The sequence below is a fragment of the Psittacula echo genome (assembly GCF_963264785.1).
Source record: "Psittacula echo genome assembly, chromosome: 17".
NCBI classification, from domain to species: domain Eukaryota; kingdom Metazoa; phylum Chordata; class Aves; order Psittaciformes; family Psittacidae; genus Psittacula; species Psittacula echo.
The window spans coordinates 4,222,676-4,246,847 of record NC_137753.1 but is presented as its reverse complement, the minus strand read 5'-3'; the positions used below and the strand labels follow the sequence as shown (position 1 = coordinate 4,246,847).

The 24,172-nt window shown below is 40.9% G+C and overlaps 2 protein-coding genes across 2 annotated transcripts in view; both read right to left on the bottom strand.

Moving 5' to 3' along the window:
• Positions 1-5,627: 5,627 nt before the first annotated feature.
• Positions 5,628-19,115, bottom strand: CTNNBIP1 (catenin beta interacting protein 1). The gene is made up of 3 exons (XM_080631037.1): positions 19,013-19,115; positions 18,431-18,521; positions 5,628-7,328 (listed from the first exon to the last, which is right to left on the bottom strand). Exons 1-3 carry the CDS (start codon positions 19,106-19,108, stop codon positions 7,270-7,272), a joined length of 246 nt encoding a protein of 81 aa, XP_080487163.1. The 5' UTR covers positions 19,109-19,115; the 3' UTR covers positions 5,628-7,269.
• The window catches only part of LZIC (leucine zipper and CTNNBIP1 domain containing), a 34,591-nt gene continuing 29,511 nt past the window's right edge, over positions 19,093-24,172 (bottom strand). Inside the window, exons 7-8 of the mRNA XM_080631032.1 lie at positions 22,034-22,119; positions 19,093-19,134 (exon numbers count right to left, since the gene is read on the bottom strand). Coding sequence (XP_080487158.1) covers positions 22,040-22,119 — 80 coding nt within the window. The 3' untranslated portion in view covers positions 19,093-19,134; positions 22,034-22,039. The remainder of the gene's footprint in view (positions 19,135-22,033; positions 22,120-24,172) is intronic.

Genomic DNA, 24,172 nt, shown 5'->3' with positions numbered 1-24,172 from the left:
CTCTGCTGGTTTTGGTGTCTGCAAAACCCTTAGGAACCTGTTCCTGTTTGTTACTGGTATGTAGTTAACCTAAACACGTCTCGGCTACCAGAATCCTGCCTTCTCCTTTTGACAACAGCACTGAAAGTGAAAAGACTGCATCCAATTCCCTGCTCCAATCCTCTGACATTCAGACCTTGCTACATTTAGAGAGAAGAGGAAAAAAAAATCAAGTCAAAATGATCATGTAGCTACACTTCAATCCAAATGTCCCATTTAGTTTCAGAAGACTGTGACCTGAAGGTCAAGGTCAGACTAAAACAAAAGGCTCTACTGAACACCCATATGGTATGAGCAGCTAAGCATGCTACAGAGCCAGCATGCAGCACAGCTCCGTTTAGAGGGAGGCTCTGAAGTCTGGTGCTGCTGGCGAGGCAAGTCAAAAGCTTAAGATTCTGTCTAGTTTAATTATCATCTTCCTCCAGGCTCAAAGAAGCTTATGAGAATACAACAGTGAGGCAGAATCTGCCTCTTCGGCTTCCACCTACAGGAATTCATCCCTTCCTCACCTGCCCCTATCTTCCTGCTCACAGCCCCCCCGAGATTCAGCAGCATCTATCCATTAAAAGAATGAAACAATACAATAGAGTACAGACTATGCTGTGGACTGTTGTACTTGCACAAGAGAACTCCATGCCTAGCTGTGAGCAGTGTCAGGCACACACTTGAGGCATTAACTGCAGACATCGATCAGGCAACACATAGTTAATGTCTGTCTGCTCCTGGCACTTGAGGTACATGACAAAAGACTGAAGGAAAATACTTGGCTACCACTGTCCATTCCAATCACATTCAATGCAATTTACACTGTGCTCTCTGGTTAGGAGGTCACAAGTAAAGCTGAAAAAGGATTACAGTGCATCCTCAGCAGCAACACGAGCTTCTACATCATTCCACAATCAAGTAACCTCATGCATTCTCCTACTTCATGGGACAAATGTATGTTCATAATAAATAACATCCGAAGCTGCTCTCTCCTGAGCAGCATCCTTCCTCTGAAATGACAGAAACTTCCCATCCCTTCACGCAGTTAAAACCGTCAGTAACAAAGTAGGGAGACCATCATCATCTTACCCTACACTCTAATGACAGCAACAAGTTCCAGTGCCATCCTCCCTTGCTCCTGCTTGCAAACTGGGCATGATTAAGCTGTTCCAGTTCCAGCCTCAAGTTGCTCTGCAGTTCTGAACCACAATTATGTATTTAGCTTCCCTAAGGAACAGATTAAGGGGCAGAGGAGAAAAGCAACTTGTGCAGTTTAAAACAAAACCCATGGGTAGGACAGCTAGAGAGCAAGGTTTGGAGCCACATTTTTGTTCTGGAGTATCTCTACATCAAGGCTTGATGTTAACTTACATTATCCATGTTCATGTCACAAAATTTCCCCCATTTGGGGAAAGATATTTTTAGAACAATCACCCTTGTTTCTTCCATTAATTGGAACACTGCATGCATCAGGAGAGCACTGAGTTATGCCAAATCCAAGAAGAGCAGGAAAATTACTTTCACCCCACTGCAAAATGGGAATGTGTTTTATGTGACAACATGTGGGCTACAGCGTCAGCAGCAAACTCTGCATGCTTGCATAACTTCATTATGATTCCTGTCTTCCAATTTTGAAATCAGCTATACAAAAGTGGTGAGGAGTGCAAGTAAAATGCAGGGAATTAACTCTTTGCTACAACCCACAGTTAAGCCAAAATCACTACTGAATACCTATTCAGCCATAAATCTAGCTAAATGGGTCCCTAAATATTGTCAGTCTCAGCTCAGAATGCAGATGTAACCTTAGGATTCAGCTCAACCAACTTAAAAGTGATAAGGTTACTTTAAGTAAAAAATGAGTTATTAGCCAGCTGTATTTACTTACAGTGGGTAAAGGGCCTTTTACTTTGGGGGGGTCCAAACAGCTCATGTGTAGCCATGACAAGCACAACCCAGGGAGAAAGCTTCTTGCCATGCATTGAGTTTCGTGTCTCCAGCTGCCCCCATCACAGGTACAGACCGGATCATGTTCTGACCCTGTAGGGATTGCTGAATTGAAACTGCATCAGAAAAGAGCAGCAATAATCATCTCAGTTGAAAACTAAAGATGCCTCAGTCCACACCTGGGTTGGAGTTAGTATTGTGATTGCTAAACAAAGGCTGAAAGTCTATTTTCTGAGTTTTACAGGCCTCTGGTCACAGATCAGCATTTAGTAGCAAGGAGAGTTAACCTGGAACACATCAAGACAGCAAAAAGCTCTGCACACATAACTACTTCATGCTGATACACGAGGCAGCTTGTAAGCGGGCCAGGTTATAAAGCTTCAAATAATTTCTTTTTTCCCCTCTTTTCCAGAATAAACAATCCCCCAAATTGAAGTGCTTCAGGCTACAAAGGAAACTAGCCAGGTCGTTGATAACAAAGTGCAGGAATTTTGCTTAGGGCAAACCAGCTGCAGAGAAAATGAAAGCTGAGCACAGAAGATGGTAGGTGATTTCTGTTCTTTGTATGGGAACCTACTACAGCCTGAAAGGGAATGGATGCAAGCTCCTCTCTTACCTTGGTAAGTAATACCAATACTCCCTGTCATACAGCGCTTCTAGATTTGTCAAACCGTGAAAAGTATCAGCAACAAGAAGGTTTAAGGGAAGCTGTAGCGCAAAGGGTCTGTATAGACCTGATGTATTTGCACAGCAGGTCTAAGGCAGATCTGGAAGCACCACAGTAATCCAGTGACCTATTTACTGCAGCTGAACATAGGACAAAGTCACGGATGCAAAACCTGCAGGATGCACTACAGCAAGCTGATCATGGTAAAATCTGACACATTTTAACACCTTTAAAAGCTATTTTTGTGCAAGACCATTCATACCGCCCAAGTTTACTGAAACAACTCATCCAGGCCCAACTGACAGGATTCTTAATGCTACTCTGTGGCTGAAGGTGAAATAAACCAAATGGAAACATTCCACCTAAAAGAAATTAAACAATCAATTGTATTTCCCATTGATGCTGTGAACAGGGAAGGATCTGCCCTGCATACAACACACACCTCTGGCTGCAGCACTGAGTAGCCAAGAGGTCTAGTTTCATTCCAGTGTTGAGCAGGTCGATGCTGAGGCTGGATGTATACAACACTGCTGTCAGTTGAGTTAAAAACTGACTGTGCCCAGCAAATATCCCACCAGGCAGCAGCACTTTAGTGCTCCTGTTACACCTAAGCCAACTATTCTGCAGCTTTAACAAAGCTTCTTAAAAGCTCTTTATTAACAATTAAGCTTTGGAACACTGATACTGATGAATAACAGTGGGGAAGAGATGCTTACTCACTATGGGCTCTGTCTTTTGTTGAGACTGAATACAACTGAAGATTTCTCAAACCTCCAGAAATTGTTCTTACTGCACTGCTGGCTTCTGCTGGTTCCTGTGCCCTGCAGCCTTTTTTGCTGTCAGCTCTGCCACAGTCCTTTAAGAGGCAAGAGACCAAAAAGAAAGCTGAAGGACTGATCTTTAAGTAATCCCAAATCAAACATTCCCCTCATTGCCCAGGCATTCAGTATGGCTTTCATAAAATAATTTCGATCAGACATTAAATATATTTGATTCAAACCTTTCAACTTTTGGCTTTTTCTCCCCTCTTGCTTTATAAACCACTGATAACTTCAGACTTCTTGTAACAGATTCTCAATAGCTATAGAAATTTATACCATATATGACCCTGAAGTCTTATTTAGGATGATCTCTTCTATAGGTGACGAGGCCTTTGAATTTCATCAGCCATTTAATCTTTAGCTTTCACCAGAACTATTTAGGCTGCTGGTGAAATGGAAACACAGACCTTATGGAACTGAAACAAATTTAATGGTAAAGCATTATAAACTTCCACACAGGCCACTGAGCAGTCAAGAAGAGACAACTTACAGTAACTACTTACCTTAGACAGGAATAGGAACAAAAACCAGAAGAGTCAATTTTATTTTATTAGTGGTCCAGCTTCTTTAAGGCAACAGCTCCTTCCAAAGCATCTGTCTGTAACTCCAGGGCTTATTTTAGAACCTGGGAGAATCAATCTAAAGACCTATGTGAATGGTGGAGTCTCTTTTCATTTACCACAGGCGATGTGCAGACACAATGACTCACCAATAACTACAGCAATTGCTACTCATCCTGAGAGAAATGAGAGGAGTATTTGACTCAGCTCTAAATCTTCTCCTCAAGCTCTGGCAAACACTGTGTGTTAGATGACAAGCTTGGTGAGAGAAGTACAAGAGCCCATTTTGAGTATCTAAAGGAACACGACTCCCCAAAAGACCACCTATAGGATGTGTGCTGTTTTTGGAAGAGGCATCCAAAGCTTTTACACATCCTTAGTGAATGCCTTAAGCACTATTTAGTTGGTAGTTGAACTATATAGCCTTTTCTATTTACAAATGTATTTCAGTTTCAATATTTCTATACTCACCTCTGACCTTTAAAACATTGGATTTCTTATTCTTCTTAGTCATGGTTTGCTTGAAAAGGCAAAAGCACAAAGGTAAAGCTAGAGAAATTTCTACGTACAGTAAACAAGTCCATAATGCTGATGGACTCTGTGCAGGTTTCTCTACCTCCCAACTAATCCAGGCTCCACGTTGGTCACAGGGGTTTAGTTTTCATAGCAGGAAGATAAATCCTTAGCAATACAATTCAAGGGGAATATTGGAAAGCCTCTTTCCCACTCCTTCCTCCCAGATTTATATATGGATTCTTTATTATAAATCTTCCAGCCCTGGTTTCAAGTTAAGAAACCACCAGCGAGGAGGGGAGAGCATCCAGGTAACAACACAAGCACAGGTATTCTCAAGACATTACTTCTCCTCCAGTTTCTGAATCCCATACCATTATACAACACCCTTTCTCAATCTATCCTTCTCAACATACTACTCAAAGCTCCATGTCTGGAGTCTCCATCGAAGTCTTCCACAAAGGTGAAACCAGTATTTTCTATTTGGCAGCTTAACAGTGTAATAAATCAATAAGAAACAAAAGTAGCTATTAAAAACTGTATTATTCCCCCCCAACAGTTACATTTTTTAGTGAAAAGATTAAACCACATAAACACTTCACTTTTCTCCTTGAAAAGATTTAACAGCTCAGAAATGCCATAGATACACATGGAGGATGCATATTAGCTTGACAACAACACGCCATCACAATCCAGCCCATACATTCCAGCCAGCAGCCAGAAACACACATATCCCCTTAAATTAACCCTTTAAGGGCTGCCCCCTTGCACCAGAGTTAATATTAAAGTGCCTTTTAGGCAACCAGGTCAAAATATAAAGAATCTTTCGGGCTCATTCCTGGTTTAATGAAGAAATTTCTTATCTGGCCCCAACAAATGGGGGTAAAAGATTGACTTTCACACTGAACAAAGCTGCAACTGAATCACAAGGATCTTTTCCATAAACAATGTACAGTTGATCTCATTACACATTTGCTCAAGATCACTTCCCTCCTTGTGCTCCCAAGTCCATTCTTCCTTCTGCATATATTCCATGGTTTCTCTCAAGTTTTCTCCCTATTTTGAGACCATACCAGCATCATGTTTTTACTCCTTCCCATGAAAACAGTCAGTATTGTCACAGTCAGATTCCGCAATTGTCACTTCCAATAATTAACAACCATACAAAAGGAACCAGGAACCAGGTTCTGCTTTAATAGGTTTTGAAACATCTCAAAGTCAGTGCAACCCACAGGAACATACAGAAGTATTGTAAAAATGACCTGCACACAGGAGAGCAAATGAAGTGCTAGGCTTCAGGCAGCAGTGCTAGAGATTTCATGTGCGGCTCCTGAACAGTCAGTGCACTTTGGGAATCTCACTGCAGGGTGTTCAGTTTGTAGATGTGCATGTGTGGTGTTTTAAGGCCCTGCAACTACCAGGAGAGTAAACCTGAGAGTGTCACTTGTACACTCACTATTGGACAGCTTAATGCAGCACTACTGCCTCTTGGAACAGTGCCTAAACAGAATGGTATTACCTTAGGATCCAGATGACTTCCATATCACTGAACAGTTGCAAGGAGCCAAACCAATGCAGTTTTTCAAGTGACTAAAAACTTAAGTTTATTAAAGCCCAGTGCAAGTTGGATTTAAGTTAATGACCATTAATTTTACTTTATGTGAGAGCTACTCTCATGCAGCAGTTAAAGGGTTAAAGTGGAACCATCTGTAGGATTTTTAAACAAGTTCACATATTCTCTATACAAATTTGGCAAATTCATGTCACAGCCATAGATCTCATTCTTGCAATTCCTGCAAAATATCTACAGCTCCTCTGTCAGAAGCAAAGAGAGAAGCCACCTGAAGCCAGGAGTTCACAGCACAGCCCACACAGCAGCACAGAATGGCTGGTGATCTCCACGTTCCAGCTTCAACAGGTAGACTTATTGAACTAAATACGCTTTCGACACAGGCTCCCAAAAGAGCTCGAGGCCACAGAGCAGACGAGTATGGAAAAACTGATTGCATCGGAAACACTGCAGCCAACAGGAAATCAAAACCATGATTTCAAAGCCCATCAAAGTAAAAACAAAACAAACCCCCAAAAGCAAGCATTTATATGTGTGTAGATGTAATAAATATTGCAAAGCACATTTGTCTTTTTTTTCCCCCAAGTCAGTAAGTATAAAGAAATAACCAATGCACCAAAACATCAGCTTTCTGCAATGAAAATGTTGAAGTCAGCGAAATACCTGCAAGCCAACTGAAGAGAAAACATTTGCATTGTCAACCAACCACAAGTTGCTTCCAGTTCTATGCAGCCAAATCAAACCCTCTTCAAATTCACATGTTTGACCTAAATAAGCACCACAGCATGAAAAGCTTCTTTAGAAGTAGGATGTCAAGAGACTTTCTTTAAAATGTAAAGTAAAACAGGCGATAAAAGGTTTTCATTGGTCAAGTTTGAAAAACCATCTTCCTTTAGGTAACCACAGCCTGTCCCTTTGAGCCAATCAAAAATACACCTTTAGGTTTGTCCTTAATTAACACAGCCCAGCTGAGTAGCAGAAACTTATAGGAATAGATGGCTGTGAGATGCATTCTGAGGGCTGGGCAAAGGGAAACAGAATTACAAAGGAGAAGGAATACCAAGGAACAATTAGGGTGGGCAAAGGAACTTATTAACGCTCAGCCATCCTCCTCTAGCTTCAGGAATCTCACTGTCCTCTCCAGTTCTGTGTTGTTCAGGTATCCTGTGGTTACTGTCTTCTGTCTTCTGTCTCTGATCTGGAAAATGCCATCACAACATCCTCAGCACCTGTAGTAATAACAGATACAGGAAAACGTGTGCCATAATTACTTCCTTTAAAGAACAGTGGAAAGATGCAGTACCCAAGCTGTCATTCTACACATCCATAACAAAAAATAAGACAGGAGAAAGGGAACAGAAGGAAGAGAAATTTGTGTTTTCTTATTTTTCTGGGACTGGAACTTGAAGTGGTCCAAACATTTCAACAGCAGATTCAAAACGTTCCTCTGCAAGGCTAAGGAAATCAGTCTGTTTGTAAAGACAACCAAGAATTCCTTGCTGTCACATATTTCTAAGAAGCAAGACTTGAAAAACGCCAAACAAACATGGGATTGTCGCCACAGGCATGCAGAGATAATTATTTTCTGCCCCTGTAGACTCTGGCACAGCCTTGGAGAGTTACTGAGCATCTCTGAAGTATGAGGAACTCCACCATTCTATAAAACTTGTACTGCCCTATGCATCACAATGCCCTTTTTAAGTGATTTAGATATTCTTTATATCTTGACATTCATTACTCTCTGCTTTTAAGAACAAAAATTGTTTAACAGGCCAGCTGAAAGGTTTTTGTTCCTCTCTCCCCAACACCCTTTATAAACCAACATGTCTCAAACACATTCCATTATCTAATGAAGTGCAGCATCTCCTTTCAAAATGAAGGCTTCCATTTGCCAATGGAACAGATACAGCTTTGGTAAGTGATGCTGTTATCCCTAGCCTGAAGAATACCTTTTCCAGAAGAATTCATTGGGTGGACTCTCTCAGTTATTGGATTTTTTTTTTCCAATTGAGGCTTTCAACTGTGTGCAATTACCATCAAAACTCATGTACCTGAAGTACAGAGAGATGCTCATTACATCTCTATAACCTTCTCCAAACTTGTGGTTGCCTTTTGAGTGGGCATTTTATAGTACAAAGACCTGAGTGGCTTGAGAAACGTGTGTCATAATGGCTTCTAAAGAGCACTCCATGCTAAGCTCTCATTCTTCAGGGATACCTTGAGATCTTCATTAAAAAAATCCATTCTCTGCACCTCCTAACTACAGAGCGTGGCCTAACAAGAAGAACAAGAGAAATGTCTTCAGGACAATATGGAAATAAGTATCCTACACTAGTGTCAAAGCAATCGATAGCTCCCGTCTAGACAAGAGCTGGCAAACAACCCTGAAGGGCTGAGGGCAATAATCTTAATTTCTTGTGAAAATGTTATCCCCAAGAAAGTCAGCTAAAAGTAAACACCTTCTTTCATCTGCACACTCTCCAACAGCATTTATCTGTCTGACTGCAAAATATGATGAATCCTCCAGTCACTGGCTATATAATGTCTAAAAATTACCTCCTCCATTCAAATGCTGGTGTTTAAATGCAACCGATGACTCACAGTGAACATTTTGACCTTCATTCATGATTTCGGTCTGCCTGGGATCATTTTGCTTAACAAGCTTTGCTTCAAAGCTTCTAGTAAAGTATTAGACAACAAAGTTGGAAATGCCAAAAGCAACACTGCCTGCCTGTCCCATGCAGGTAACTGATCAGCTCTATAGGATTCTCCTCCTGGGGTTTGGAAAGTTCAAATTCAACTTGGACGGAGCATCAGCATGTTAAAAATTCTCCATCTTGCGCTTGAAGCATATCAAGAAGAAGACTGCAGCTTTGTGCCCCAAGCAACTTCTGCTTATGCACCTGCATACAAAAAGAGGGCTAATAAAAATGCCTCATCTGTTCTAATTATATGAATTCCATTTCTCAGTTATCTCATTTGCTCTTTGCAATACAGAAGGGAAAGCGGCCAAAAAATGGGGGAGAAGAGAAGGTTGTAAATTCCCCTTACTAATACTCTGAAAAGTATTAAATCACTCTAAATCAATGCTTATGAAATGCAACTTAATTTCTTTTTAGACACTGCATAGTTTATTTGCTATATACACTGAAAGGAGGAAATATTAAGGACCAAGCAGTAGTTCATTTTTCATATGCAGGACCCCTGTCTTCTAGAACTACATCAAAACCGGCTCTGATGTACCCTCCTGCCAACACTCAGAAGCCCTGCAGTCATCTCCCTTTTCATCTCTTCCACAAGCTGTTTCTTCCCTGATCAAAACATAAATGATACATAGCACTAGGATCCAGCTCTGAATTAACAAGTTGCCATGTTGATTTTTTTGTTTCTAAATGCATAAGAATTATGAGCCTCTATAAAAAGAAGGATTTGATTTGCAAGGATTCTGTGCTAAAAAGAGGAGGGAGAAATGACACTTGGAAGCGTTAAAGCAAGTGCACATATAGCACAACCTATGTCACTGTGTTTTACATGCATCCCCCTTTAAAGAGAGGAGGCTTTGCTATGCAATTCTAGCTGGAGTAGCCTGGCAACCACAAAATCACAGATGACGTCGCATTAGCACAAGGGATGAGCTGGATTACTTAACAGATGTTGACTGTTTTCCTGGGATCTCCCCTTTCTCCAGGCTAAACATGAAACATTTCTTATAAGCATCCTTACAAGTTTCACATCGAAAAGGAAATTTCATTCCAGATCATCATGCAAATACACGTCAGTGTTTCTGCCTCCTGTACCCAGCACCCAGGCACTTAAAACACAGGATGAGCAGAAATAGCTTTGGGCACAAAGGATGTCGGGAATTCTGCAGTTCGTTTTGGCTTTCACAATCACAGCAGCTATCGCCAAAGAGCAGGTTCATACTCAGACGGTTCCTGTTCTAATTTATAGGCCCACCTGGCACTGCTTCAATACCAGTGTCACTGTCAGCATGAACTGATAACTTGCTATTTGTCTGGACTTGGAATAGGAAAAGGGGATGGAGAACAAGAAATAAATACAGCTTGTCGATATGATCGGAAAACAGAAAAAGCCAGTTTAAAACAGTGTTTCATCTGGAGGAAAAAGCAAGAGTATAATAAAGAATACAGTGTAAATGTGTGGAAAATGCTTGAATACACATAGTATTACTGAAACATTATTACGTTCATCCTAAAGGAAGAAGCAGAACAGCAGATGGAGAATGGGTCTAGGATTCTGCTACGCATTCTAACTCGACTGTTAAGGACATGTAGTGACAGGACAAGGGGAATGGCTTTAAGCTGAAAGAGGGGTTAGATACAGCGAAGAAATTCTTCCCTGTGAGGGTGCTGAGGCGCTGGCCCAGGGTGCCCAGAGAAGCTGTGGCTGCCCCATCCCTGGCAGTGTTCAAGGCCAGGTTGGACACAGGGGCTTGGAGCAAGCTGCTCCAGTGGAAGGGGTCCCTGCCCGTGGCAGGGGTTGGAACGGGATGAGCTTTAAGGCTCCTTCCAACTCAAACCATTCTGTGATTCTATGATTCAGGTTTCAGCCTTTCACAGCTTTTTCTTCAGCCTTTATATACAGCTTTTTCACAGCCTTTCACAAAGCCAAACAGTCATTGTGCAGCAACCTTGTTTTACCACCAGTGTAATGACAATATACTACAGTCTTAAAGTTACCTGAATACATGAACAAAGCGCGTATGTTTTTTTTATCTTATAACAAAAAGCATGCTCCCTCTCTGATGTCTCTATAATACATAATTTCCCATATGTTACTTTTTAATTAAGATGGACAATCAGTGCAAGAACCAAGATGGGTAACAACTGGTTAAGATGATGAATTGCGTTTGAAAGGATAATAATCATTGGGCTGAAAAGAAGATTACAACTGTGCTTGCTCAACAGTTGGCCTTTGCACCAATTTTACTTAATACTTTCATAAATGATACTGGAAATGTAATCATACTTATGAAATGTGATGGCAATGCAAAGTCAGAAAGTTCTGCCAAAACACCAGAGAGCACCAAAACAATGAACAGGAATGAACAGGAGAGCAGTGGAGAGCAAAGGTGCCAAAAGGGCTCTAGTTTTTCCTTCTAGAAATGAAAGAAGAAGATAAATATTACAAGTGATATATTTCTGTGTCCCAAGGTAGAGCTTTAAACAAGATTAGCAAAGGATAGATTTTATACATAGTTCTGAACAGGTTTATTTCCTGCTCCCTCAGTTCCTTTTGCTATTTGGTAGAACCACTGATGTTTTCACTTGCAGGAATTACATGCAACCCAGCATGTGCAAAAGCCCCAGGCAATTGCGTTTAAAAAGACAATTTGATCTATCACAGATAATAATACATTCCAGGTAGACAAGTGGGTGGGTAACCTGAAGGCACAACACCCAACAGAACAACATCTTGCAGTAAAGTCTCAAGCCTGTGCTGATTTCTTTCACTCCCACATTAAAGATCCAACTTTATCCTTAGTGAGGTGATACTTTATTACAAAGTGGAGTCATCCTTTGTCCAAACAAGGGCAGCCACATCAAAAGCTCTTGCCGGCTATCAAATCTGGTGCTAGCACAAACGGGACCTTCTACTTGACATCAAAACCAATGGTTCCAAGACAGTATCAGCCCCATCACTTTCAAAACATGTATCATGTGGGTACTGCACCTCCTGGTGCTTGTGCTCACTAACAAGAGACAGTTCATTATTCAGCACTTCTCCGTTCTTCATGAGCATCACGGCTCTTGATTGGGATATAAAAGCCAATTGTATTTCCCAGATCCAGGACCCGGTTTGTTCAGGGAACTTGTAAAAAGGGAAGACACCTTCAGGTCCATAAGCCGAGTAGTTAGTTATAATATAACAACCTCTTGAAGAGCAGTAAGTGCCACCTGTTTTAGCTGAGCATATCAATGACCTGAATGGAAAACTTCTCTGCTGAACTGGAGTAAAGGTAAGAGCACAGGAGGCAAATGAAAGAGATACACTCATCAGTGCTCTCAACCTTCCAGAAGCCACTTACGGAGCGTGATTATTTCTGATTATGTCCTAATAAATAAGGCTAATATTCATCCAGAAAAAGGTTATTCAGATCCACATTTTTCAGCACAAAAGCAGGTTTTGTTCAAGTCCAGTCCTACAACCCAAACTATCCAGAGCTAAATGAAGCCAATCTAACAAGTCTGCTCCCTAAGCAATTCTACAGCTGCCTATGCTCCTGTCCAAACACAAACACATGCAGAGAATAGCACAGGGGTTTCCATGTGGTCAAAGGAAAACAGGGATTAAAGTACTAGTAAATAGAGCTGCTGCTATAGTCCCACTTGGCTCCTCCAGCGGATGTTTTCTTTCTAATCAAGTAAAAATAAAACTGCAAAAAGCAGAGCTCAGGGTGTAAAGTTAATCTGCACGTTGCCAAGAGCCAGCAACTGAGACAATAGGATGGTGAACCAAGTTTACTATTAGCACAGCCTTCACTGAGCTTTGCACTTCCAGTAATTAACGTATAGAACAATGAAAAAGGCACACTTATACCTGACCTTCAGTCTATACATACAAGTTCTCTCTCCAAAGCTGTCCCTTTTCCAGGCATGCACTGCAACACTGACACAGAGACTTACATATACCCAATAAAATAGTACCCAACATCTTTCCTGAGCAAAGCATTAATTGTCACCAACTTTCAGACATGCAAATACTTCTTCCACTTCTTCTGCTTTACACTTTACCACCCTCATCCTTCCTAGGAATACACAAGAATTAACTGGTAGGCCTATGTTCTATCTTAAAAAGCAATAGTGATAGTCTTAGCCTGCTAACTTCTGAAACAATTCTGCTGCAATTGTGTTCTAGTGGCAGTTGTTTGGATTGCTGCGTGTAGTAGCTCTTCTACAGCACTTCCCCTTCAGCCTTAGCAAGCCAAGATGATCTGAAGGTCAAATGACTTTACCGCACAGCAGTACAGACTGTAGGCAGCCACTGAGCTCACCTCATGCAACTGCTCATCAGTTCACCTGAGAATCAGAGAATTTCACCTACATGACTGAAGCAAATGCTTTCCACAGCAAGTACTCAGCTACAGTGACATCAAGCCCGGAGAGTACAAGCTGGATTAAAACCACACTACCTTAGCACAAAGGAAGATGCTGACACATACCACAGCTGCTATTTCCAAGTGCGCTTTGAATGATGAACACATACACCCGATTTGTTTGTAGTTACCTGCAAAATTAAACCCAAAAAGCCTTTCTAGATCAGAAGGTTAAACCTGTCATGAATTTCAGAAGGCTGCCTCAGGACCTTTGCATACACACACTTCACCAATCACCTCCCAGCAACTATCTTCTAAACATCAACTTTTCTCTGCAGTTCCCAGTATCCTAAGTCTGGCATACTAAAAATACAACATGCCCTGCTGAGGGGAGGAGCACATTAAAACAAGCACTGTGTTCAACAGAACGAAACCACACCGAGACGAGCTCCATCTCCGTTCCTCCACCACTATCCGATATTTCATGAGCGTGGTCCCCTCCTAACTCCACGAGCAGCCTGGGTTCATTTTTAACACCCTACCACCCAGAGAATGTGTCTAACCCAGCCAAGGCATGTGCCTGCATCACAGCTTTGCCCTCCCCAAGGGACCAGCTTGCTTCAAGAAGCAGCACGACACCCCTGTTGCTATAGGAACAACAGAGCAGTAATCACCAAGGTCTTAGTATAATTCACATATCATCCTTACTAGCTGCACAGCTTCCATTTGCAGATTTGCCAGAGCAGCGACTTCAGAAAGCCAAGTGCTAGCCTACCATTTAAAATGTAAGTAACTGGGACACAGGAAACAGGGTTTTTTAATGCAGGAGATGCTTCAGTGTATATAACTTCCTGAGAGGCATTTTGCTTGTATTAAAAATAAGTGAGAAAGCCTTAATTTCATCCTTTCAAGCTCAAGAAACCTAATGAGCCTGAGCTGCGTTAGTTCTTGCTGCAATGCAGGGCACACAAGTAATATGTTGCTATCTCAAAACAGCTCATGATTACATCCACTCACCACCATTATACACTGGTTGAACAGAGATGCCTTTGGGTTCTTCAGTTATTCTTGGAGCCATAAAAACAAAGCAACAAGCAACCCACAGATGTTAGCTAAAAAGCTCCTTGAGTAAACAAAAATGCCCTGTATTTTGCACTTTCATCTAGGTGTTACCAACATTACAGCAATGATGGAAACAGAAAATGGATATAAAAAATGTGAGCATGACATTGAGGTTTATTCTCTTAATACTAAATGTAAGCATTAAATACTTCAGCTTAAAGGTTTATAACTGTTATTCATGCTTTCCTGGGATACTGAGATCTCAGCCCCTTTGCTGGCAGCCCACCTTTCAATGGATAAGAAAGTATTCTCAATGCATCAGATAAGCCTCATAACTGTCATGGATGCAACACGGCTGTCTGGATCTGCTGAGGAAGAGAACTGGTAACAGACCAAAGTATTAACAAAACCAGCTAAAATATCAAACTATGAATGGAATCCAAATATTGGAACTACCTAAATGTTCCCTCCTCTTCCCGTCTTGGATCCTTTACAGATCTTTTGCTCTAATATATGCTGTAGCTTATGAATGTTAAGACTTTAGAACACGTACTAGAAAGATCTGCACTGATTTCAATTTGATATTTGCTACAGCACATTAGAGAGCCCTGGACATGTCATTACTACCTGATTTACACAAAGATACTCAGTAATGCAATCAGAGTAAGTTAGAGTTTCCTTGTACAACGCAGATACTTCAAAGGTGAAGGTGTTCCAAATGTATGTTTCGGATGTAAAAGGACATCTATCAACAACCCTAAAACCACAGTGATTTTGTATGGCTGAACGGTTGAATTCCTTTTGAAAACAAGATGGGAGATAAAAGATAAAGAGTTGAAATTTCTCCTCTTACTGTAATGATATGCACAAACTAAACAGGAGTCTTGGACTTCAGGCTTGCTTGAAAATTACAGAGCTATTCCAACAAACTTCTTGCTCACAATGACCCCTAAGCCAGTAAGTGGATTATCAGGGAGAAACTTTAAATGTCAGAGATACTGTTATGAATATTGGCTCACTGAAGGTTTATGGCCCAAGCACTTGAATTCAGCAGGGACAAGTGTAAACTCCTTTCTTCAATGCACTGTCACACGGCTGCACATATAATCTTGGACACACAGGTTGCAGTGACTCCCTGTGGTCAGACTCAACAAAGAAGCTGACAGATCTTTATGAGAAGCTCTAGCAGGGAGCACCACACAGTGCTAAACCCTGCAGTCCTACCTCAGGTCCGTACTATGAGGCCACCAGCCAGCTCTTCTAAGGCAGTATTTTATGGATGCACAACAAAACAGAAGCATAACAATGGTAATAGAGGCTGCGATACCTAGAAAATTCTAGACCATCCATTCTCTGTATTTCTCTCAAAATACAACAGAAAAAGAAACAAAATGACCTTTCTGTAACTCTGGAGTCAGACTACAGCATTTTTAAGTGACTCACAAAAATCTGCAGGTCTCTAACAAAGCTTTTGGAGTGCTGAGGCCAAGATTGTCATTCCCTTTTTTGGAATGAAATGGGGGTATGAAATCAGCTTTCTGCCTTCTGCATGCCTGCTGGTGGAAAATGACTCTAAAGATAGGTCTGGGACAAGTTCGGCTGAAAGCAATCTGTCCTACTACTGGAAGAAAAGATCGTAAAATCCACTAACGTGCTAATAGCTTTTTGTAAGTTACCCCTTGAATAACACACCTTTTGGTCGCTGTGCAAGGCAAGCTGCATAAAGGAGACTAAAAAAAATCCTCCACAGGAGATGAAATGAAAACAACATAAAAGCAGGGAAGAAAATTCCTTTTAGCAATCTTGAAGGACACAGAACATTTAAGTACTTTAGTGTGTGGACTTGGGCTGGGTTTTCAGTGCAAGATAATGCCATCTAGTGGCAATGAATCTCCCTATAGATGGAAAGCTCGACACCTGTCCAGTTTGTATTCTCTACTCCCAATACTCTCCTAATCCGACCCTACCTAAAGGTATAAACAGCAATGACCACCGCTGCATGAGCCACTCCACCTGAGAGCAGAACTATCATATCTGACTGTTAGAAATCAGGAGAGATTTCTAAGGAAATCAAAGTCCTGAGCAATAAATTATAGTTGCTTATGTCTACACAGCACACAAAGCTTCACCTTTCTCCAAAAGAAAAGCTACCTGGCTAGGTTTCCTGATTTCCATTTGTTCTTCATGCTATTCACTACTTCTTTTGGAGAGATGGCATATCTGAATATGAAAAGAATCAACATCCTTTCCTCTTTCTCTAAATAGTTATCTCTTGTCTGTCTTTTGTCTTTACTTCCCTACCAAGAAAAACCTTAATGGTCAGACCACCATATTAAGGTAGATTGTTGAGTCAAAATCCAGGCAATACAGCAGTGTCAGATTAGATCACAGCAGGCATCAGCAGGGAGGACTTCAACACCCTGGGGACACAGGTTTAAGAACCTTCAAGGAGTTTAAGAAAACAATGACGGACAAATCAGTGTCTCTTCAAACCTGGGACAAAGACAACTTTCTGAACAATATATAAGCCCTTACATTTCCTATATTGCATGGTCAGTGAGTGTACAAGCAGACCAAGTAACTGCTGGCCTCTCTTTTGATTACATTTTAAAGTTATGTCAAAATTCATTTTTTTGACTCTCCAAAGCCCTCGGCAAATCTGATTTTACAGATAATAAAAGCAGACAGTTTAGACAAGAAAGATCAAGCTGTGCAGGAACACAGCTGTGCAAAGCATACGTGTCCCCTGGCTGGACTTCTGCTTTTATTATCTCTTCTTTGCCAAAGTGCAGGTAATTCAGCAGGTACTTTCATTGTGAGAAATGGAAGTATGTTAGGGATAACACTAAAAACACCAACTGCACATCAGTCAGTACGTCTTCACTGAACATGTCTACATGTTCATGATGGGAAACAGGCTAATTTTCACTTTAGACTGGCAGAAAAGTATAAGAATTCTAAGCCAAAGTATACAAGTATCTCTATCTCCATCAATCCCCCAGCTATGTGAGGAATGAATACAGGCTTAAAACTGAAGAGCAAGTTTGTGCAAGTTGTGTTTCTAATGGGTTTTTTTAATGTCTTAGATGTATATTAAATTTCTGCTCAACTCAGTTCTTTCTGGCATACGAGTCTTACAATTTCCCTTGAATTCTACATAATGTATGTGATCTGGCACAAGGCCTGTGAAGGGGAGAAAAAGAATTCAGATAGAAACATTCAGGTTCAGAAGAGGCAAGTAGATTCGGAGCAGCACCGCACAACTGTTTACCAAGACCTCTGCAAAGAATTCACAAAAGCAGCATGTACTTCATCCTCCTAATGAGCATCTAAACAAACCAAAGCAGATCTGTAAACTTCTGTCTACTACCCCTGTCCTGGAATGAATTACCTTGTGCAAACTGAAGAAATGCAAAAGGGAACAAATTCTTCCTATTGCTAAACTTTCCCTCTTTGTCTGCTGAAACAGTAACGCTGCACTTTACATTCATGGAAACGTGAAGAACAAAAGATGTTGTTAGATGATTTCATTTTCTTTTGTGAGAAAAGTGTTATCAAGCAACTAGAGTCATAGGAACTAAATCATCACATGCATAAAACTGCTTTTGCACCTTAGCAATCTGTATCTACTTTACATTTTGTTTTGCTCTAGAATTCCCAGTTTGAAGCCTACAAAGAACATGTTTGCCACCCCCAGTCTTGTTTCTAAGCACAGATGTCCAGTTTAAGAATAAAACACGAAATTTAGATGAAAGTCATCTTATGCAAAGGATCCACACTGAATACAGTGAGACACAATGCAGAACTAGAGGAAGGACCTGTGTATACCTGAATTTAACTTCACCTATAGCAAAAAGTCAATCAGGTTAAACATTATTACTATTTAATGTATTACATCCAGTAGGAAGCTATATACGTGCATCAAGCTCACGGGACTTTGGCCATCAATGTTATGAGTTATCATGGAGAACAAGATGTTTAACAATGCTCTTCATCCCAATGAAATCCTAGGTATAGCTAAGAGTGACTTTACCTGTTGAACAGTACACTGTAGTTCTCTTCCACAGATTATAGCAGGCAATACCCCAGATCACAGGAATGGGGTTAAGTAAGTGGCATATCATTGCAGAAATACAGGAACCTCAATTTGGTATTTTCTGAGACTGTTCTCACAGGTTAAGTAAACACAAGGCAAACAAATCCAGTACTCACCCTGATCAATTGAGTGTTGAGGAAGCTGGCTAAGTTGGCTATTCACTACACCCGCATACGTGCGCAAGAACTCCTCTTCACTAGCAGTGAGCTGGAAAGGTACAGCGAGTCAGTCAGCAAAAAGGGAAATGAAGAAAGACTGAAGATACCTCCCACTTCCCAATAAGAAATGTCACAATTGTCTCTATTCTATTCTTCAACAGTTTAACCAACTGCTATTTGTGCAAGCTATATCATCGGCAAGGACACAGCAGCAAAGTGGTACATCATGAATTCATGAAGAGATTCACAGTTGCCTTACAACAGTTGCTTTATTTTGCTGGTTTTCCAGTAATGAAGAGCTCTGCTGTATATAGAGAAAAATTGGAAGCTCGGATTTAGTTTATGGCATCACAAGCCTCATGATATTTAAGCAAAATGAAATTGCATTTAACTGCAGATAATGGTCAAATCAATGATGGCTTAAACAATTCAACAATAAAACCAGACCATCACCTGCTCTTCTCAGTCAGCACTATGAAAGTTACTACAAAATTGTCTGGAAAGCTACAAAATACAAATGGCTATGAAGGTGCATCTTACATTTGATCCCATCTTCCTCAGCATGAGTAGGACTCGCACCTTCTGCTGAATATACATCTCCTCCGGACTCTTTCCGGGGACGCCCTCACGGTTCATTCCCCTCCTGCCAGCTCCTGGATTTCCTGAAGAGAAAAGGTCAGAAAAGGACAAACTACAGTTGGTAACGGGGCATAACAGGAATAAGAGGCAAAGCTGAATGGCCAAAGTAGCTATTTTTCACCATTGGGCAGAGCACTTAATAGCCTGGAGAATTAAGGAATCACATGCTTCATCAGAGGAACCCTTAAAAATGTTAACAGCTAAATTGGGCCTTACATATGCAACTCAAAGAGGCCGATGTTCACATCCCTACGAGCTCATTGTCTGTTGTTACACCTACTCTGCACAAGTAGAAGAAGATAATTCTAACAACTAGATGAAAGAAGCACCCTGAGAGGAGCCTGTGGGTTTGGGTTTTTCCCATAAATAAGCACAACCAGCATGAGAACAGGATGGCTGAATGCCCAGCCATCAAGACTGCAATGGGTAAATAAAAGCTGCTGGAACCAAACAAGCCTTTCTCCTCTCTTTTCTTTTTTCCTTTTTATATCATATAAAAAAGGTCACTGCACTTTTGTAGAAGTTACTAAAATGTATTAAGTGGTTTTGGAGAGAAAGAAGAGCTGAGAGGAGCACGGATGGAATAGAGTTTATCATCCTTCTTGTATCATTGAAAAGCTGAAGTTTTGGGTTTCATTTTAATAGAAAGTAATGACATTATGGCATAAACAGACTATGCTATCTAAATTCTATATATAGAATCATGGAATAGTTCGGGTTGGAAAGGACCTTAAGATCATCCAGTTCCAACCCCCCTGCCATGGGCAGGGACACCCCACACTAAACCATGGCACCCAAGGCCTCATCCAACCTGGCCTTGATTCTATATACATGATTATACTTTGCTGTCTGAGCATCTGGTAATTATTTAAGTTCTACAATAAGGTGCTTACCATGACAAAATAAAAAAGTTCAGGCATTCTCTTCAGCTACTATTGAAAACCAGTTTGGAGCATGTTTATTAAGTTAACAATAGCAAAAACCTAGCTTCAAATTCAGAAAATAATGGTGCTTCAAATGATCCATTAGTACAGCAGTGTAACAACTAAATTAACCTCTTAGAAGTAATGTGTGTTGCGAGAAATGTAACCCTGCTGAGGAATCTGCTGATGGAGGTATAAGCCAGCCACCCTTCCACCATGCACAGCTCAGAGAAGTGGCTCCAGAACAGGTCTCCCATTAGTTTTCATTCACAGAACTGGTCCTATATTAAGCTATAAATCTGCTTTCCTGAACCTCAGTAAGGTAAATAAGGGAATACACTACATGAGGCATGCTTAGTGAAGACTACCACAGCAGGCTCAAACACACTCATGTTTCCCATGTAATGTTTTCCTGTAGTCATTACCAACCTCTCCCCTCACTTTATTTTCATTATTACTTTTAAAGGAAAGTCATCTGGGTGTGGAAACAGTTTCAAATTACACATAGGCCCTCCTGAGTGAGTCACAAGTAATGCAAACTTCAGTAGCAGCTGCTGGGATAGGCTTTGCCACCCACATTACTTAGCACGAAGATAACAGAAGCAAAAAGTGGAGAAAGACATATCACCAGTCCTCCTCAAGTAAGCTTAGAGTGGGAAGATCTGAATTATGCTGATTTGCTACAGATGGCTCTGCTTGGAAACTTGCAGCCTGTAAATGTGCAAGGTGGTCATATTTTTTTTGCTACGATCAGCAAACTGCTTTCTGAAGGGGGAATAAAACGATCCCATATTTTCGTGCAGTGTCAACTCAAATAAGCGGACTGGATCATGTTACTAAGCGTATACTCCACAGTGCAATTTACTGAGCGCTACTGACAAGTGATGTCAATAGTTAAGAACAAAATAAGGCAGCAAGCAAGAGATTAAAGTTATGTGTATCCAGAGAGTGACAAAGCAATAAATGTTTATCAAGATACCAAGTTAAGTCTGAATGGTTTGACAGGTTCTTAATATCATACATACTTTTTTCTTTAATTTAATTTCTCTATATAGTGCCTTGAAGTGGGTACGTGCTGCATTAGTAGCCAAAGAAACCAATTTAGACAAGGAAAAGCACAACAGCAAAAAACATGAAATGTGATAATTCACCTATTATTCAAAAATGGAACAAATTATATGGGCTATCTATCAATAGGTGGCACCAAACACAAGCACCAAGAAGATGCCATGGCTGCCCCATGCCAGCATTCCTGTACACATCAGCTATTACAAGAGATTTGTAGTTTATACATGTCATTATTCATTGTTTTCCATCAGAATAGTCTTCCTGTTTATTAATCCTATTAATAATCCTATCTAGCCTGGTTCTTCTAAAGCAGCTGAGATGGATTTATCATTATTTAACAGGAAGGCTAAAAATACCAAAGCCTGCCCATTCAGCAAATGCTTCACAAAGTGAGTAAGCAACTAACTTTGGAGGGAAAAAAGTCCTCAATATGGCTCAAGAGCTACCAAAATATATGTGTAAAGAGTTTAATTTAAGATTACAGAGCAACAGCACTTCGCTCGTCATTCACTTCACAATTATTTTGGGCAATAGCCTCAGCTACCATGGCTTTTCCTACTTGATGATATTAAAGTAGAAAGACAAAATTCTTAAGACAGTATTGAGACCCCAGCATGAAAAGCTTTAACGTACCTCTGCTCCTTTTACACCAAACATGGTTTAGGATGCCACCACCACCCATCACTAACTTTCCAAAGCTACTCTATGACCAGGAGACAGCACAGTCCAGCTTTACAAATGAATGACTGAGAAATCTTATCAAAGTCCTTATCCACTCTGCCTTCTCAAGAAAGCAACACGTATACGCTATACATGATGAAACGTGAATCAGGCAGTATTTCCCTAACCCTACAATTCTTTCTGGCACATAGATGAAATCATTCTTCCCCCATCCCCAACCAATAAAACATCCATTTCCCTGCCAACATACCTGCTTCTAAGAACCCCGGAAGATCAGATAAGCCCCGTGTTCAGTCCTGATTAATGATCCCAGCTGGAAAAAACAAGGAAACTGCCCTGTGAAAACAAATGAGCAAAGCGTTACAGAAAGACACAAAGCTGCAACCCAGAAAGACCCTCTTCATTCAATCTGCTTTGAGTCCCAGTCTCCTTTAGAGCAGGGTCTAGCCACAATTCATTACACTGTAGGCTTGTCTGAACACCACAGACCCTTTTTACTTTTAAAGAATAAGTTTTTTAAAGGTTAAGTCATTCTTCATCTGCAAGATTTACACCCTGACCATACCAATGACATTCCCAATCGCTTGAGAACTGAATGCAGTCAAGCTTTGCATTCTTTACGAAGCTTGCAGCATAAAACCCCACTCCCTGGAAAAAGCAGTCAATGTTGTGACATGTAACGTCTTCTAGCACAAAATAATTTAAAAGAGAGGTGCAGCTCACCAAAGATTTGAGGCAAACGAGGCAGAAATGTAAAGCATGCTGAGCTTGACCAAAATTGCTGGTTTCAACTATGCATATGTTATCTGAAGACATCAATTACGAAGCCTGGCACTTGAAAGCTGGGTTGGATAACCCTTTGTGCAGAATCTTTCAAACCAACCTCATTGTTCAGTCCCCAACAGCTAAAAGTTATAGACTTCATCTGTTTCAGACTCATTTCAGAACATACTTCACAACTGACACCGGATATCAGGGCACGGTCAGAATTCCTAACTCTTCCTATCCATCACTTGAGCCTCTAAGACAAGCAGCTCAATCTCACAAATGAAGTAACAGTTCCAATCCTCTGGAATGTGCCATGAAATACCAAGCGCCTGCTATCCAGGACAGCATCACAGCTAGAACCATATCATTAATAGTCTAAGTTGCTGTACTTAATTGTTTCTGATTAGGGAAGATATATATGCACCTGTACCATTTGTTAATGAAGTCCAGCTTAAATTTACTAAACATACTCTCGAGTGGGTTTTCTGTGGTCAACAAGAGAAGGCAGATCCCGACTAACACAATTTCTTTCATGGCTGTTTATCACCCCAAGCAGATGTCATTACTAGCAGGGAAACAAGACAGGAGTAGCTGGAGCTACTTAACTGTTCTGTACACAAGGTTCATCAGAGAAATGCTGAATCCAAAATACCTGCTGGCTTCACCCATAGGTTCTCTACGGTGTCCCTTACTAACAAGTGCTGGAAGCAGCTGAGCTTTATCAATGGCTTAAAGGCATCATTTCACCTCTCCAGGGGGGAAAAACTGCCTGCTCTGGAAGTATTATTTAAGCCCTACCCCACCAATTAGTTCCGACTGTTCCTGCCCTCTAAATATGCAATGTAGTTTCAAGAAAAATCATCTACAGCACTGACATCAGGACCACTTGCAGTAACTAATTGCTGTTCTCATTTCTATGGCCTTCAAAGACACCAACTACTGTACAAATACCACACAACTGCATGAACTCCTTCCTAACGAAAAGGAGCAGGGCATGGGAACTATCCACTTCTGAGATGCATTTCTGTCCTACTGACAGAGTCAAAAGTCCCCATGCATACCCCAAATTGCAAATAACAGCAATCTATGCAGTTATTATATTTAACATCAAATACAAAGGAAAACGGGAAGATCAAATGTTTTCCTAACACTGTAAATTGAGAGGAATCCAGCTGAGAACTGAAACAGCCACCACAAGCCATTTTCCAGCCAGAAGGCTTCTACCAGGGACAATTCCACTCCCAAGCAAAGCCTTGTCCCTCTACAAAGCAGCAGCAGCACTGGGAACACTTTGTCCCACCCATGTGGTTGCCTCCAGCTCAGCCCACCTCACCACTGCTACAGCAAATACATGGGTAGAACATCAAGCTTGCACACCAGAACTTCTCTGCTTAACCACAGGGCACATCCTCTGAGTAACAAGTGTCTTTACTGCTAAAAGCTTCAAAAATGCCTGGAGTAAATACATAAATAATCAGGTTTCACTACTTTTTGTCTAAAAGTATAAGAGCAAAATCAGACCTGGTTACCAGACCAAAGCCACACAAAGGTTCTCCTACCAACTTGATCCTATCTAAACAGCAGGTTCACACTTCCAACATTTTCAACTACACATCAACAT

Bases quoted from the DNA above. Each gene is read 5' to 3' on its own strand.
- CTNNBIP1 (XM_080631037.1), bottom strand. From the start codon at position 19,108: ATGAACCGTGAGGGCGTCCCCGGAAAGAGTCCGGAGGAGATGTATATT. The intron at 18,522-19,012 runs GTAAGATGCACC...GTACCTTTCCAG, and splicing joins TGAGGAAGATGGGATCAAAT to CTCACTGCTAGTGAAGAGGA. The intron at 7,329-18,430 runs GTGAGTACTGGA...TTATTACTACAG, and splicing joins TCAACACTCAATTGATCAGG to GTGCTGAGGATGTTGTGATG.